Consider the following 18,207-nt stretch of genomic DNA (forward strand, 5'->3'; position numbering starts at 1 on the left):
AGTGGACACGAAGCAAGGAAATTAAATAAGCTTACGGTCGGCTTCCTCGTTCGAGTTTAACCCCGGCATTTCATCCCACTTAAAACGGGAAAAGAAATGCCGATCTCCACACAGTTTATAGCGACCTATGCACAATGTGTCAAGGATTGACCTATCAGAGGCGGCATGTGAAAGGCGGCTCGTTGCGGTGAAACAAGCATAAAAGTTTTGATGGCATATGATGTTGGTGGGTTTTTCGTTCTCGTTTAGGACGGTTTCTTTACCGAGGACCTCCGTCGGTTTCTTGTACCAGCTGTGCTTACAATTATTTCCTGTAAAATGATGGTGAATAACGGAATGAGATTGCTGGAAAAGGGCACAGGGTAGGAATCCTCCGAGGTCAGACTGGGACAAGTTGGCTCATGTGAGACATTGAAGCTTGGTTGAGCTACCTTGGATTGAATCATCTGGGGCACGCATGTCATGTCACATAACGAACTGCCTCATCGGCCGCAGCTGAATGAGATTGTGAATGAAACGTAGAAGTTAGACTAGTAACTCTTTTGAGCATGATCTTCGTATCAAGCTGACCAAACAGAGTGAAGGTAATCTGTATTAAAACTCCTGGTCTGCTTCCATTTCTCTGTCGATAAGACTCCTAGGCATTCGTAAATCCAGCAATCACTCTTCATTGATTATTATCGTTATCTTTGTGAGTCCACTTGGTTATCTTGCCCTCGTCTTGGCGTCCAACTAACAACACTTATAGACGTCGTTGCCCAGCATGACTACTGACCGCACCACTTCCGTTGCTCCCCCACGTAACCCGACGCCACCAAAAGAAGCTTGGGACACTTCTAAAGAGACCTCGTTCAGACTCCCCGACGGCGAAACCAATATCTGGATTGCCAATACTGGTCATGGCGATGGAAATGACTACCTCGTTGGATCTGGCGACACAACATTGGCGCGGTGGTCAATGGATGGTCGAGAGACCAGAATATCGCCAGCCATGGTCAATGACAACAGAGCTCAATTCGGTCCTGTCTTTGAGCTGGAGATCTTGAACTCTGACGTCGCTGATCCTCGTTCGCCTTTTGCATCTCACGGTAGACAGCAAGACCTCGCATTGACCTGGGCGTCTGTCTACGCTCTGTGGCTGCACCCAGATCATAGGGACGACGACTTGATAGCCATCTCGGTCGACAGTCAAAGAATTGGCGAATACATCAAGTGCACTGGCTTAGGTGTGCTATCGCCATTTTCACCTACTACAACTCCCCGAGAGACCATTTACTGGCTCTCTCACGATGCATTCTGGCAAGGCGCTGGAGCACCAGACTCACAGCACTGGCTTCAATCACGACCTGAAGTGACATCATTCCCAGGCTTCAATGGCACAATGGGTGTCTTCGCAAACCAATTGGGCTTCACACGCAAGGGAAACGTCTGCACCGTTCATCCCGTTCGACCTCCCAAGCCCAAGCCAGGCATTGTCATCTACTCCCGCTTCATCGTCGAGCTTGGTCAGCAGTTACAAATCCGACACATCGACGCATCCAATCCCGTCCACTTCGAGACCTACAAGCGATGGCAAAACTCAGACCGAGTCAACAAGGCATGGAAAGAGCGTGGACCAGACGAGCATCATCGAGCATACCTTGCCAAGCAATTAGAAGACCCCCATACCATGTCATGTGTGTTTGAGTGGGACGGAGAACTCGCAGGCTACACCGAGATTGGATGGGTCATGGAGGACAACGCAGCATGCTTCTTTGGGTCCAATTGCAACATCACAGTGGGCGAGCACGACCAAAACTCACACATCATAGTGGGAGAAGAGCGTTTCCGCGGCGGCAAACGGTATCAGGCTGTCGCCACGTCGATCAAGCACTGCTGCTTCCTGCGCGATCCTCGCACTAAGCAGGTGATAGCTGAGCCCGAATACGATCTTAACCACGTTCAGATCCAGGACAGATTTTTGCCGCAGGAGAGGAAGAAGCGTTTCCACCTGCCGCACAAGACGGCCATGCTGTTCGCCCTGCAGCGTGAGCGATTTTTCCAGGAGGCGCATTTTGTCTAAAATGGGGGGCACTTTTGTTCCATTAGCATGGTAGATCGACAGACCGGACCCTGAAAAATTGAGACATTCTTTTTTGCAATTGTAATTTCCATGACGTAACTTCGTATAGACCGTGCTGAGCAAGAATTATCTGATGCAGCTATTGCGATTGTGGCTAAGATCTTCGGAAAAATAACGTAAAACTTGTTAGAGTTGGTTGGCTGCATTGAGTCCCCGGGGCTAACCGAGCTTATTTTTGTTTGCACTGTAGGTAACCGTAATCTTATCAGATCATCAGCCCCCCACTGCGTTACGCTGGCCGAGATGAATTATGGGTGTCAGCAGGGATCGGACGTTTCACCGAATATGGAGACTGTAACTACCTACCATTTTTGGCTCCATACGCCATGACACACTGTGCTGAAGGAGAGTTTCTAGCTTCATTGAGGTGGACATCGTCATCAGTGTGGTTGAGTGCCGTGCTAAGATTGCCGAGCGATAACGGCCGACGTAATTTGGTGGTTTGCGACAGAGACCCTGTGTCTATTGATGATCTGGTAAACACCACGGCAGAGTATCACGAACTACCGTACAGCTGTTACACGGTGTAAGACAAGGATACTATCAACACCATGGATAACGCAATGTCTATGACACGGCCTCCTGTTACGCAGCTTCGGCCACTGCATACTCAACAACAATCGATAGAGGCATCTCAGCCAATCAGCTGGACCAGCTCTGTCGAGCCAAGACCTGATGAAGAAACCGCCATCAAGGCATTTGTGAAGCTTGTATCTCATCTTGTCGTTCTTGATGAAGAGGAGAATTTTTGTATTCAAGATACTAAGCGAGGTGGTTTTATCTTGGCTCAGTATTCGAGTTCTGAGAGAAACGAGCTTGGTAGCTTCCGTTTCGTTAAGCCTGAGAATCATCAAGATATTCCATCTGATTTCTCCTTTGGTGAAGGCAAGGTGAGTGGAAATGCTGGTTCATTAAGTCAGGGGTTCATTTGTATGCTGATGTTCTGCATAGATCCTTCAACTTCACTTTGAAGAACACGAAGTTCAACTCAAGACGGATGCCAGTATCATCCCTGAGGCTGCCCTGGGGGCTCTTGGCTGCATGTTAGATGACATTATCACTGAGTTGCATCGAGGGCATCACGCAAGTCCTGAATGGACTCAGTCGTCTGTCCTCAACTTTCCCCCACGATCTGAACCCCTGTCCCTCTCTCTTGAAGATGTGACTTCAAACGACAATGGTGTGAAGAGTTCACTTCTGCACCGATGTTTTGAGAGGCGTGCGGCAGAGGAACCTGAGAGCATTGCTATCGACTATCTAACGGACCTCGAAAGTGGCAGTCGCGTGACTTTTACGTATCGTCAGGTCGCAAACGTAGCGACAGCATTGGCAGGCAAGGTTTTGAAGGCCTGTGAGGAGTCAACGCAGGCTCTCAAGACAGTCGCGGTGCTCATCGGACCATGTCCAGAACTCTACATCTCGTATCTGGCAGCTCTGAAGGCGGGAGTAGCCTTCTGTCCCATCGCCGTGGATGCGCCTAGAGAGAGGAAGGAGGCTTTGATGGCAGACCTGAAGCCATCTGCATTGCTTACAACAACATCCTTGCTGAAATTAGAGTCGTCCTCTCTTATCGATTCCTCGTTAGAGACCATCGACGTCACTCCCTTCCTCCAGGCTTGCGATACTGAACCAGAGCAACAGCCAACACCTGCAACAATGAGCGCGGACGACTTGGCCTACATCTTGTACACATCAGGAACAACTGGATTGCCCAAAGGAGTAGCCGTCAGTCATCTCTCGGCCTCATGCACCATCTCTGCCCTAAGCGCCCACTACGGTTTTCCCCAACCATCTCCTACATCCAAACCTGTCAGGTGGTTTCAAGGCGCTGCACCTACCTTTGACATCTCCCTATTCGAGATCTTTTGGACTCTTAGTACTGGCTCAACGCTCTGCTGTGCGCCTCGAGAGTTCACTCTACAAAACATCGACAAGGTTGTTACTACTTTGGAGGCTGATATCACCAACATCACGCCTAGCTTCGCCAACTTGCTCGATCCCTCATCAATCAGTGGGCTTATGGTCGGTGGTGAGACCTTGAATGCTCGGCTTCTCCAGAAATTTGCTCCCTATAACCCGACAGTGAAGGGGGAACCTGGCAAAGTACCCCGAGGCATCTACAACGGATACGGACCTACCGAGGCGGCTATTTACTGTATTGCGCAAGCTCATGTGCCTGAAGGCCAGCGCGGATCCGTCATCGGAACACCGTTAGCAACTTGTGGCGTTCTTATTGTTCAGCCCCTGCCAATTCCTCAAACTGGCGAGAGCTTCAAGCCCCTCCCCATGGGTGCAGTAGGCGAACTCGTCATCACTGGACCTCAAGTTAGCAAGGTGGGCTACCTGAACCGCCCAGACGAAACAGCCGCGGCATTCCGAGATGACCCTCGATGGGGCCACGTCTACAAGACTGGTGACAGGGCCAGAATTGTCTGGGACAAGGGCGGCTCTCCCATGGTCGAATTCCTAGGCAGACTCTCTGATGATCAAGTCAAGCTCAGTGGACGACGTGTTGAGTTGGGTGAGATTGAGAGTGTTCTGGCCAGCAAGGTCTCTGGTGTCAAGGAGACTCTATCCTGCGTGTGGAAGCAGGGTGCAGAGGCAGGTTCAGAGAAGGTCGTGAGTCTGATCGTCATTGATCCAAGTGAGAACTTCGAGACTGTACACCAGGAGTGCTTAAAGGCGTCTCAGCATCATCTTCCCGACTACATGAGACCTTTCAAGATTTTACAAGTTGACGCACTTCCGAGATCTGCTTCTGGCAAGGCAGATCGCAAAGCAGCTTTGGTACTGGTCAATGAGATGCTGAATACTGACCTTGATGACCAAGTGCCTACCCACCATGACCTGTCTCAGAGCATTGAGCCTCTAGCGGACCCCCAGGACGCTGAGCTTGAGCAGGAGCTCATCTCAATCGTGAACAATGTTCTCAGCGACTCCTCAACATCAGGCCCTGCCATCACAGCAAAGACACTCCTCGTCGCAGCCGGCATTGACAGTCTCCGTGCAATGAGGATCTTGCGAGACATCAGGAAGCGATGGCCAGCATCCCGGAACCCTCAACTTGAGCCCTCACTGGCACTTCTCCTCGACAACAGCGCGACAATCCGTTCGATCTTTTTCCCTAGCAGTCAAGACATTGATGCTTCAGCCACGAAAGCTGGCAAGCAAGCCATAACAAAGGCTCAACTTGAGGCATTCTCCACGAAGCATACATCGGAGGTCCTGGACAAACTCAACCTCGCCAAGCCCGAAATTGAGATGATTCTGCCCGCAACTAGCACCCAGAGTCAATTGGCTGTGAGTTTTGCCATGGACAAGCGCAATTACATCAGCCATACCATGCTCAGAATCAAGCCAGATGTCTCTGTACCAGCTCTCAGGGACGCCATTGAGGTGACGATGTCGAGACAGCCCATCTATCGAACGGCAATGCTTCCCTGTGACGACGCTCTTTCCCCGTTCCTCCAAGTTGTTTTGACACCAGACGCATGGCAGAGATCAAGCGACAACTCTGATCGGATTGCTCTCAGGAGAGCCAGCGCTGATAGTATTTCTGGCGACGCACAAACCTGGCTAGACCTGGCGGAGGAGGATCTCAGCCTCGAGTCGCATAGACTGTACCATGTACAGATCATTGATCCCGAGGAGGCTGACACTAGTGCTCTTTTGATCATCAGCGCTGCTCACTGCATCTGCGACGGTCCTTCACTTGAAGTGCTGATGACAGACATCACTCGCCAATACGCCGGCCTTGAGCCACTTCCACGTCAAGGAATCTATGATGCCATTTTTGAATGGGCATCAAGTGTCAACCCAGAGACAGACCAACTGTGGCAGAAGGCTCTGGAAGGATGGGAGACTGAGCCGCTTGGAGCCATCAGCGGTAACAACGTCAAGCCGACTTCAACCAAGACTCGTCAACATGCCATGGTACAACACACCAGTCCGATTCCTTGGCAGCTTCTCGAGGGTAAGAGCAGGGCACTGGGAGGCTCCCCGCTAACGATTCTCCAAGCTTCTTGGGCCATGCTTCTACACATCCTCTCCGAGGCAGACACAGATGACGTGACCTTTGGCAGCGTTCTTTCAGGTCACGATGAATTTGTCCACGGCCCAACATTTTCTGTTGTGCCTTGTCGAGTTGGCTTGCCCGAAGTGCAGACTCTCAAAGAGCTCGTCAGCAGCCTGATGGACCATTCCAGATTTGCCCAGAGTCACAGGCATACATCCTTTGGCGTCTTCAAGACACTCCCATACAACACTGCACTGGCCTTGCAAGCATACCCCCAACCCGAAGATGATGGATCAGACAAGGCACCTTTGCTCTGGACTGAGATCTCAAATCCGGCTATACGTTACGACTTTGCCATGTTTGCGGAGGTCTTCCCCACGAACCCGAACTCGCCTGACAAGAATGGAAGATTCGATGATGTCGTGTTCAAGTTGACGTATCGCGACGAGACATTCTCAGACACTTCTGCAACATGCATCATCAAGCAGTTTGCGGCACTCACCGAGACTATCCTGGCGTCACTACCTGACAACCTGGTACAGAGTCTCCCTGCGCGCATTGACAGAGACCTATTGTCTGCTGAGGGGACGATCCCCGTGGTAGAAGAAGGCTTGGACGACGCAAATAGAGAAACTCGCGACAGAGCTCAACTTCTGCATGCTCAGTTCGAGGATCAAGCTGCATCGACACCCGATCTTCTTGCACTGAGCTTCTACTCTTCACTCGACACCGCTCCCGTCGAGATGAGCTACGCAGAGCTTGATGCTAGAGCCAACGGTCTGGCGAACATATTGCGCGAGCAAGACATTGACATCATTCCCATCTGCATGGAACGCAGTATCGAGCTCTATGTAGCTGTCCTGGCCATTCTAAAGGCTGGGTCTGCATGGTGTCCTATTGACACAACGTCTCCAGTACAACGTCGAACGTCTCTCATCGCTCGAGCGCAGAGCAAAGTGCTGCTTACGACTAGCGAGTCATTACCTCTGGTGGAGCCTTGCCTCGCTCAAGACGCACTTAAAGACGTTCAAGTCATCCTTGTTGATAAGTACAACGACCACCAGACATCGGTCCGTGCTAGACCACGTGAAAGCGTTGCTAAGATCACTGGACAAGATTTGGCATATCTTCTATGGACTTCCGGGACCACAGGTGAGCCCAAGGGTGTCATGATTCAGCACAGCGCTGCTACCCAAGCGATGCGCGACCTGCAAGTCCTCGTCGAGCACGACGATCGTGAGCAGGTTCGCACCTTGCAACTCTCCGCTTACAGCTTCGATGTCTTTGTACAAGATCTGTTCTATACCTGGGGCTTGGCGGGAAGTGTCATCAGCGGTACAAGAGAGCTAGTCTTGGGCACATTCACCGAGTTCATCTGGAAGTCTCGCCCAACTCACGCTCATCTGACACCTTCGTTTGGAGCCAGTATTGCAGTTCAGGAACTCAAGGGTTCAACTCTTCAATACGTCACGTTTATTGGCGAAAAGCTGACTGAAGACGTCGCCGAGGCTTGGGCGCATCCCGATATCACGACTCGCGCATACAACACGTATGGGCCAGCTGAGAACGCTGTCGTCTCTACGATGCGACAGTTCTTTGGCAAGAGTCGAGACACGGCTAAAGCTGCCAATGTTGGCTTTCCTCTGGATCACTGCACGGCCTACGCTGTTCGCGAGGTTGACAACTCACAAGGCACCAAGCGATGGGAGCTTGTTCCTCGGTACGGAGTTGGTGAGCTTGCTCTGGGCGGTGCACAAGTCGGCAAAGGCTACCTAGCAAACGAAGTCAAGACTACCAAAGCATTCATCCAGGGCGGTCCAGGCATCGACGAGCGCATCTATCTCACTGGAGATCTCGTGCGATTGAACGACCATGGCTTTGAGTTCCTGGGTCGAAACGACGATCTCGTCAAGATCACTGGCATTCGTATTGAACTCAGTGAGATCAGCGCAGCGTGCGCAAGCTTGAAGGATGACGACGCTGCGGTTGAACACGTCGAGACACTGTATCTCCAGCGTCCAGGTGCACCCGCTGGCAATAACAACAAAGTCGTCGTCACGTTTGTCTCGGTCAAGACTGGTGATGTTGACACTGCAAAGATCAGATCCCAGGTGTTCAAGAGGGCCAAAGATCTCTTACCTGCTTACATGGTGCCTGGCCACGTTGTTGTTCTGGATACGACCATGCCGAGGACTGCCTCTAACAAGGTTGATCGCAAGGCGCTGCAGGCTATTTACGCGGAGTCGGATCTCAATGTGTTGGCTGGTAAAGATGACTCGGCACAGTCTCAAGGACAGAGTCACCAAGCCAAGCAGCAGTGGACGAAGGATCAGCTTTCCATTCTCCAGACAATCGCCGGACACTTCAACATCCCAATGGAGAACCTCTCCTCGGATGACAGTTTGGCGGGGCTTGGTCTCAGCTCACTGCAAGTTACGAAGCTTGCTTGGCTTCTGAGGCGAGAGCTCAAGTGCCAAGTTGGAGTCCTGGATCTCATGAGATGTGAGTCTCTGGGAGAGCTGGTCGATGTCACGCTTAGTCGGATGCCAAAGAAGGCCGAGGAAGTTGAGCTACCAGCCCAAACAGGCGACACAGAAACATCATGGCTTGCATCTATCAAGAAGGCACTTACTGATAACATCAAGGGTGGCATGCGACCCTCCGATACGCAGTACATCCTACCCGCGACACCCATGCAAGAGTCCCTGATCGTCGAGACTATGCTCGAGCCACAAGCTTACTGGGCCCATCGCGTGTTTGATCTCAGCCACTTAGACGACGTCGATGAACGCCAGTTGAAGAGAGCTTGGACTGCTGCAGCCAAGCGCTTCGACATCCTCCGAACTGTCTTTGTCCCCTTGACACAACTCGACGTAGATGGCACCGACAACACAGTGTCTTGGGCTCGTGAGAAGGGTGTTCACTCTACGATTCTCCAGTTGATTCGAGAAACGCCAAGTTTGCACTGGTCCCAGATTCGATCTGAGGAAGATCAAAGCCTCAGTGAACTGGCTAAGAAGTTGCAGCTTGAGTTGTCTCCAACAACCATCATTGAGGCACCGTGGGCTGTCACTTTTGTCGAAAACACCAAGACGATGATGCTCAGTATGCACCACGCCCTCTACGATGCAGTGGCATCTGATGTCTTCCTGGAGACTGTCACGAGCTTGTATCACATGGAGTCTGTCGGAGATGTAGGCGGAGTTGTGCAGTTTGAGACTGGTCTCGGCCTAGGCCTGTTGCCGACTCCATCCAAGAGAGATGAAGCAGCTGCGCTATGGAGTCGTCGACTGGATGAGATCAGCAGGACAGCCTCTAGAGACACGTTGAATGCGCCTTTCCCTAACCTCACTCAATCTCGACAAAAACAGGTTCAAAAGATTCTGATGTCGAGGAAAGACATTCCTGCTCCATTCCTCCAATCTACTTCGGCAGTTGCACTTACAACACTACTTCAATCCGCCTTTGGTTGCGTTCTCGCCTCATACCTCGAACTCGATGCCGTCGTACTCGGTCACACTATCTCACAGAGAGTCATTCACCCAGATCTCGCACGAGTTGTTGGTCCCGCAATAGCCACGCTGCCTCTCATTGTTCGCTCCAATGCTGCTTCATCCGAGGAACTCTGGAAGGAGATGGCTACCGAGTCAGCACAGATGTTTCAGAGCACACACAACCTCCATCCCGTGGATGTCAAGAAGATGCTCAATCGAGGAAGCGGGAGCAGCAATGCTCCATTCCCGGGTCTTTTTGTCTATCATCCCGCATCAGATGAAAACCAAGGTGAAGCTAGTCAGTCCATGTTCAAGGAGATTGGACAGGCATTGTCGCTCAACGTTGAGCATCCACTTGCTTTGAACATCTTTGAGGCCAATGGAACTATCGAGCTCACTGGAGATGGACGTCGTATTTCTCAGGCACAGTTGGACCTTTTGCTCAACCAGATCCTTGCCCAAGCGCAACTCATGACCAGGGCCCCCAAGACTCCTTTGACTCAGCTCCAGAACAGAATGAGTAAGAGTCTTCTGTCCATCAGTGGTGAAATTTCCAGCCAAGAGACCGAAGCTGTCAATCCAACTCGAGACGTTTCCTCCCACGCATCGGAGCGTCCAGATTGGATCGCCGTTGAGGAAGTCGTGTTTCAACCTTCGGATGATGACGAGGAGATTACTTCCAAGACCATTACCTATGCCCAGCTCGAGAAACTCACCAATGCCATCGCTACGAAAATAATCCAGCATGAGGCTCGTCTACAGCCTGATGATCCTGTAGCTATGTGCCTTGGTAGAGATATCAAGTCATTGGCAGTCACCCTGGCCATTTTCCGTGGTGGATTCGTGTATCTTCCCGTAGATGAGGATCTTCCACCAGCTCGCAAACAGCTCCTCATTCGAGATGCGGGTGCTAAGCTGGTGATCACAACCGAAGAACTTGTCGGTGACTTGGGACTAGACGATGCCAATGACCCTCCTCTACTGCTTCTTCCTGACACGAATGATGACATCGATGTCATACTTTCGTGGCCTGTATCTGAGATCCCACCATCGACCGGCATTGGCGGTTATCTCCTCTACACCTCTGGCTCTACTGGCCGTCCCAAGGGTGTCCGAGTTTCCAACAGCAATCTCTGCCACTTCATCTCTGCATTCAGCACCCGATTGATTGAACACTCGCCCGCTACCGCAAGACTCGGCGGTGTTGGGAAGTACCTCAACCTGACTTCCCGCGCCTTCGATCCTCATCTGACACAGCTTTTCGTGCCCTGGCATCTTGGTCATCGGGTCGTCATCGGAAAGGACCGCACGGCTATGATGGCGAATCTGAAGGAGCTAATCAACGAGTTGAATGTCACACATTTCGGATCTGTTCCGTCGGTGCTGAGCCAATTGAGGCTACGACCAGAGGATGTTCCATCTGTGAGAGTAGTAACGACTGGTGGAGAGAAGGCCTCGAATGAGCTTTTGAACACGTGGGCCCAGAGGCAAGGCTCAGATGCGGCAGACGATCGAGCTGTTCTCTTCAACTTCTACGGCCCTACAGAAGTCACTATCGGATGTTTAGGACATTCTGTGCATCAAGACTCCAACGCTCGCAACCTTGGACTTCCATTACAAGGTCTTGAAGCTCTACTTCTATGTCCCAATAGTGATGGCGACAGTCTTATCATTGCTAGAAGAGGCCAACCAGGTGAACTCTGCATCGCTGGTCCTCAAGTGGCAATGGGCTATCTCAACCGTCCTGTCGAACAAGCCAAGAGCTTCCAGACTATTTCTCTCCCCGATGGCAGCAGCAAGAGAGTCTATCGAACAGGTGATATGATGAGGATGATGAACGACGGCTCACTCGAGTTCCTTGGCAGAGCTGATCAGCAAACCAAGATTCGCGGACAGCGGCTTGAGCTGGATGAGGTCGTTGGCTTCCTGAAGCAAGTTGCAGGTGACAAGGGTGACTTTGACTTTGCAGCGACGGTTGCTTCCACGGGAGATGATAGCTCAAACCAGCAACAACAGCTGCTGGGCTTCATCGCTAGGAAGACCGGTAGTCCCAAGGGTCAGGCTGAACAGGAGGTTGAGCTACTTGAGGTCCAAGACGAGGAGTCAACTTCACTACTCGAGATGATTGAACACGAGTGTCAAGACAAACTCCCTGCTTTCATGGTACCGACACTGGTTTGGGTTTCCAAGATCCCATACCTCGCCGCTTCTGGCAAAGTTGACACCAAGATCTTGGCGCGTTTGGCAAAGGACTTCCTAGCCACTCAGCTAGATCACGACGGAGATGACACCAACTCGGGAGGCGTGCTTGGATCAAAGACCAGCTTGAGTGCAAAGGAGTTGGGTGTGGTTGCGGCTATAGAAGAGGCCGTCGGTGGCAGCGTCAAGGCATCGAGCACCAGCAGCATCCAACGTCTTGGTATCGACAGTCTTTCGGCAGTGAACTTGGTCTCTCTTCTGAGAAAACGTGGCTTTTCTCAGTTGAAGATGACTCATCTCCTCTCTTCATCGTGCACAGTTGCAGATATTGCAAGACTTGCTGATGACCCCGACAGCGGTAGTCCAACTAACAGCACGCCTTTGTCGACGCCCCCATCGACGGACGATCGACAGACCCCGACTCTGAGCGTGTCAGACCTCGGCCCCCTTCCAGAAGGCCTTGATGCATCCAACATCGAAGCTGTCCTTCCTTGTCTCCCTCTCCAGTCTGCTCTCATCGCGCGCTCTCTCGTTTGGCTCAGTGCCTTCAACGAAAGAGAGAACGCCGAGGGACATGATGTTCCATACGTAGCACAGTTCAGCTACCGTCTCAGTCGTGGCACAGACATCAACAGATGGAAGAAAACAGCTGAAGAGGTCATTGCCTCGGAAGCAATGCTCCGAACCTGCTTCCTTCAACGCGAAGATGATGGCCAGATCTTCCAGGTCGTTCTTCGGTCGTTGCCATCTTCTCCTCTTGGTGATCATGGTCATCCAGCCGATATCGTGTCTCAGATGAATGCACGACCTCCTATCCGACTACAAGTTTCCGACATCGAAGGAGATGAAGCCATCGTGTCACTCAACATCCACCACGCATTATTCGACGGTGCTGCTATTGACGCGCTCAAGAACAAGCTTGAAGTGGCCTACAACAGCCAGACGTCAGCAGTTACTGCAGCCAACAGCTTAGCAACCTTGTCCACCATTTCGAATCACTGCAACCTATCGAATGAGCAACTCGACGCTACAAGACGGTCGTGGCAACAACAATTGCAGGGTGTTCAACCATGTCGCGTTGGAGCCATTGACGACAATAACACGAGCGGTACCATGGCTCGTCAGACTCTTTGTCTTGGGTACACGACTTCTGAGCTCAACGCCAGACTCAAAGCTCACTCCCCAGGATCTGGAGAAACAGTATCGGCATCATCTGCATTCCAGTTGGCTGTCGCTATATGCCTCGCCCAACTCACCAAGCAGCCATCTGTTGTCTATGGATTCATCATGTCACTCCGGCCATTATTAGATGGCGTTGCGAACGATGTTGACAGCTTTATCGGCCCATGTCTCAATACTATCATTCGAGCCGCCGCCATCAACAGTCTCGATGAGACTCTGCCCCAGCTGGCTCAACGTGTTCACAAGTCTCACCTTGATGTCTGCCAAGGTGCTATGCCACTCGTCAGCGTCGATAAAGTACAGCGCTGGTCTGGATCGGAGGACAAGCTTTTCGACAGTCTCTTGAGTATCAACATCGTGTCTGCCGACGAACTCAGTGACGCCAAACCAGGACAAATGACCGCTTTACCTACTCGTAGCAGTAGCGACATGGCTTTAGCGTTTGATGTGGATCTTCACGCTGATGGAAAAATCATGTTGACGCTTTCTTCTGCTGGAGCATTGAATGTGGAGCAGCTTCATGATATCGGCCAACTGTTTGAGAAGGTTGTGTACAGCTGCGCTGACAAGACCGTCAGAGTGTCGGATGTTGTTACTTCACCTCTCACTGCAAAGGCTGTACCAGTCCAAGTCTCCAACGGCCCTCGAAGCGATAGCACCTCGGCAGATGCACCAAGTTACAACAAGGCACTCGCTGACACCCAAGCTATCCTGAGTCACTTCGTCCATCTCAATCCATCTGAGCTGTCATCCAAGCCCGACTCGACGTCACTGTACCAGCTTGGTCTTGACTCCATCACCGTTCTCCCATTTATCAAGTCGATCAACAAGTCGCACAAGACCAAGTTGTCTGCGCACGCCGTGATCAAGGCACGAACCATCAAAGGCGTCGCACAGCTTTTGCAGGATGCAAAGGCCAAGTCTCCTTCCGTTGACAGTGCTAAGTCTCATTCTAGCAGTGACCATCTCAGTAGCAAGTTGAGTGAGACTGAGCTCTATGACAGGAATCTTGAGCGTCTAGCCAAGAGTCTCATGTTCATTGCAACGCCGCTCCAAGAAGGCATGCTCAGTGCATCTCTGACCACTGATAGTGATGCATACACGTATATTCATGCCATCCAACTTTCTGACTATGCTCTTGCACATGACACACCCAGTCTTGACAAGTTTTTCGCTGCTGTGAAAGACACCGTTCAAGCTTGTGAGATCCTCAGGACCCGATTCATTTTCACTGATGATGATGAGACGCCGTGGGTTGGTATTGTATCTCCCACTGAGCAAAGCGACCGCGTCAGCTGGGAGGTTCAACCAACAGTTCCTGGAAGATTGTATTTGCGAATCCATCATGCCCTCTATGATGCAACATCTATCAAGTCTGTCTGGAGTATTCTCCAAGAATACTACCGTCGACGCCTCAACAATGACCTCTCTAATGGCGTCGACGAGCCCAAGCATCTGTACAGACCGTTTGCAAGGACTGTCGCCTGTTCGCAAAGGGCTTCAATTGGCTACTGGACAGACTCCATTCGCGACTATACGTATACGCCCCTCGACCTCCCCAGTGATGATCTCAAAGCATCATCTACAGTCCATTTCGGCTTGGACACGAGTGAACTGTCGCTTCTCCAGTCGAAATGCCGGGATCTCGGCGTGACCATCAAAGCAGCACTTCAGTTGTCCTGGATCAAGGTCTTGTGCGAGTCCCTTTACAGACAAGCTGACGTCGTGTATGGAGAAGTTGTTTCGACGGATGCCGATGATGATATTGCCATCGTTGGCCCTGCGATCAACACGTTGCCCTTGAGAGTGAAACTAGGTCACCCTAACCGTTGCATCAATGTGTCACAAGCCTTGGCGCTTGTACAGAAACAGATCGACGGTGCAAGAGGCACCAATTCAATGGCTTCACTGAGAAAGATCCAGACGCTCTGGAGATCAGGACATGAGAGGGCAGATGCACCAGCAGCCCTCTTCCAGAGTCTCTTCGTATTTGACGGAGTTCTTGGCTCTTCATATACCAGCGATGACTCGGAGAAGCTTTTCAGGTCTGTGCAGGCTGAAGCCGCTGACGCGACTGGGCCAGCCTATGATGATTACCCTCTCATCGTGAGCTTCCATATCAGGAATAATATTCTCAACGGGAAGCTGAGGGCCAAGTTACCCCAAGAGCAGGTTGACTCACTGGGTCAGAGCCTGAATGCAGCTTTGGACCACATTCTTCATGGACTTGACGTGCCTGTTGTTGACACCAAGTACCTTAACCCAGTCAACAATACGCCGCCTCCAGAGACCAAGAGCGATCCGACGGAACCTGATATGAATGGCTTGACTCCAACAGCCGATGCAGCAATGAAGCTTGTAGATACGGTTTTAGGAACAAGGCGAGGTGGAAAGAAGATCGGTTACAGCACAAGACTTATCAGCGTCGGCATGGACTCGATCTTGGCCATCCGACTATCGAAGCTTCTGAAGCAGCAACTTAGACTCAGTGTCAGCGTTTTTGAGATCATGAAGGGTGCTAGCGTTCGCGACATCTTCACACGCCCAGCATCTTCGCGCAAGCCAACGAGAAACGGCACCCAGCATCAACCGGAGCCTCTTCGAGAAGGTTTGAAGTCGGCGATATCCAAGACCCTTAGACAGCCAGAACATCTGATCAAGTCTATCATTCCTGCTTTACCTGGTCAGCGTTCTCACCTTGAGCTTTGGTTGCACAACGGGAAGAGATTCTTTGAGGCCCCATGGGCTTACAGACTTCCCGACACTTTCGACCAGGAACAACTTGCGGCCTGCTGGTCTGAGCTTGTCAAAGCTCACGATGTCCTTCGAACTACCTTTGCAACTGGAACGACCTCTATGGAGCTGTACCAAGTCACTCTGTCAGAGGATTGGTCAGCCCGGTCGCGCTTCATAGCCCTGGAAGACGCATCAAAGACTGTCGAGGAGTTGATCGCGGAGCATGTGAGCCAGGAAAATTCCAAGGCATCAGACTTGAAGGAGCCTCCAGTCCGCCTCTCTTTCTTAGAAGCTGCAGATGGTAAAGCGATTGTCTTGAGACTCCATCATGCACTTTATGACGCATGGAGTATCAAGATGTTTGAACAGGACCTTGACGATCTTCTCAACGGGGGTAAGATCCAAGAGGCTCGCCAGTCACTGGAGCAAGTGGTCCAAAGTATCAGAGGAATCAGACAACCAGACGCCGAGGAAGCATACTGGAGGCGTCATCTTTCCGGTGCTCAAGAAACAGTATTAGGTCACAACGCTGAGCATACTGTTCTATCAGCGCATGGCCCGCAGTTCAAGACGAGCTCCAACATTGCCCCTCAGAATAGCACCAAATCACTGTTGCAGAAGAGTAGCTCAGAGGTCTCTGCAGCTCTCATTCTCTCCTACGCAAGGACATTGCGGCACTTCACTCAACAAACCAGGCCTACCTTTGGTCTCAACCATGCTTCTCGATCTCTTTCGTCACCTGATGGGATGCAAACCCTTGATCTGACCGCTGCGAGTATCCCAACTCTTTCTGTGACGCCATTCACTATTGACTTGGAGTCGTCGGCTAAAGACCTACTCGGCTTCATCCAGGACCATCTCGCGCAACTCAATTGCTTCAGCCAGGCAGATGGTCTTCGGAAGCTGGGTCCCAAGTTCAATTCGCACTTGAACATCATCCACCGCCACGATCATGCAGCATCTCAGAACGGGAGCTCCACGGACAGGCCGAAAGCTTTGGAGAGGTATAGGCTCCCTGAGACACTCGCCTCTGAATACTTCACCGCTACAAAGCCGTCATCTACGGTCTCTACCATTGATGCACTTGACACGGCCTATTTGTCCAATCATAATTTCTTTTTCAATGTGATTATGGGCGACAATGGTAATCTTACTGTGTCTGCGAGTGGCGATGAATCACTGTTTGATGGAGACTGCACTAAGGTTGCTCCTTTGGTGGATTATTTTCTTGCTGAGCTCTCCAAAGTTTCAGCGCGCGAGGGTTGATTAATGATGTGATTTCCATGTACATATCTTCGATGTAATTTTATTTCTTTATTTCTCTCAATATCTATCACTTGTTTGTTCACATCAGAGCACAGCTTTTCCAACACAATTATTATCGTCATACCCTGTACCTGACGCGTGCAAGGACGCGTTAACGCGCTCACCGCTCCAGCGGAAGAAGCTGACATAATGCTAACCGACAGCCTAATTGGCCATGCTGCTAACCGCTCAGCCGGTTATTCACGGTACATTTCCCCACACTCACCAGACACGAATTCGGTAGTCGGAGGCTCATGCTCCGCGTCGATCATCGGATTCATCCCCAGGCGCGATCCGAATACCGCATCAATCACACTTAAGCTTTAAAGTCTCATGATCATACCCCAGACATGATCTGGTCTATTGTGGAGAGTCAAGGATGTTCTTATTAGGCTGTAATTGAAGGGTCACTTGGCATCTAGAATTCATGGCTCTTAGTTCAGCTAGCCTCGACTCTCATGGCGTTGAGTCGAGGCCATTATCCAGGAAATTGCCATTTATTGATAGATGATAATAAGACTTTTACTGTTAAAGTGGCAAAATGGCTGTTGTGTATTGCAGGTACACACGTTGATAAATAGAAAATTCGTTGTTTCGCATCAACTTGACGTGTATTTGAGCATATATCCAAGCCTTGCACTCCTTTGCTAGGTCTTGGCTGACATTAAACATAGTCAATTTCCTTCAATCTACCGTATTCATGCAAGGAACAAACAAATAGCATATGCTTGCAGGGAAACACGTTTTCAGTCTGCTGATTTGGCTATGCCGAGCCGGCTAATAACCCCAGACCTGGTTTTAGCCATCTTGGTTAAGAGAAAGTGCCGCGAGATGTGAAACAACCAAGGCATTGATTTAGCCGGGAAACATTAGGTAATTGACATCATGAACAGTTTTGATATATAACATGAGATGAATCGCTGGATATAGAGAAATGTTCTGGTTCATCGCAGACAAGTTTAAGTCTCGTTCTTGACTCACTTTCACCAGCTGCAAGGATGCGTTTCAGTCTCATCCCCACAGTCGCTTTGGCTGCTTTCAACGGCTTTGCCGTTGCCAACCCCGTTCCGTGAGTCATCCTATACCAAACAGCGATAACCTCGCTCACATATAACCAGTGATGTCGAGGCACGACAGGCCACTGGCCTCCAGGC

At 50.9% G+C, this 18,207-nt stretch overlaps 2 protein-coding genes across 2 annotated transcripts; both read left to right on the plus strand.

Annotated features, from left to right (window-relative positions):
- Window positions 1-763: 763 nt before the first annotated feature.
- Window positions 764-2,088, plus strand: FOBCDRAFT_324046 (acyl-CoA N-acyltransferase; the record flags this gene model as incomplete). The annotated part of the gene is made up of 1 exon (XM_031192081.3): window positions 764-2,088. One exon carries the CDS (start codon window positions 764-766, stop codon window positions 2,060-2,062), a length of 1,299 nt encoding a protein of 432 aa, XP_031030927.2. The 3' UTR covers window positions 2,063-2,088.
- A 585-nt stretch (window positions 2,089-2,673) lies between these two features.
- Window positions 2,674-17,014, plus strand: FOBCDRAFT_148533 (uncharacterized protein; the record flags this gene model as incomplete). The annotated part of the gene is made up of 2 exons (XM_031192082.2): window positions 2,674-3,012; window positions 3,074-17,014. 2 exons carry the CDS (start codon window positions 2,674-2,676, stop codon window positions 17,012-17,014), a joined length of 14,280 nt encoding a protein of 4,759 aa, XP_031030928.2.
- Window positions 17,015-18,207: the final 1,193 nt, after the last annotated feature.

Source organism: Fusarium oxysporum, chromosome XI, assembly GCF_013085055.1.
Source record: "Fusarium oxysporum Fo47 chromosome XI, complete sequence".
Taxonomy (NCBI): Eukaryota; Fungi; Ascomycota; class Sordariomycetes; order Hypocreales; family Nectriaceae; genus Fusarium; species Fusarium oxysporum.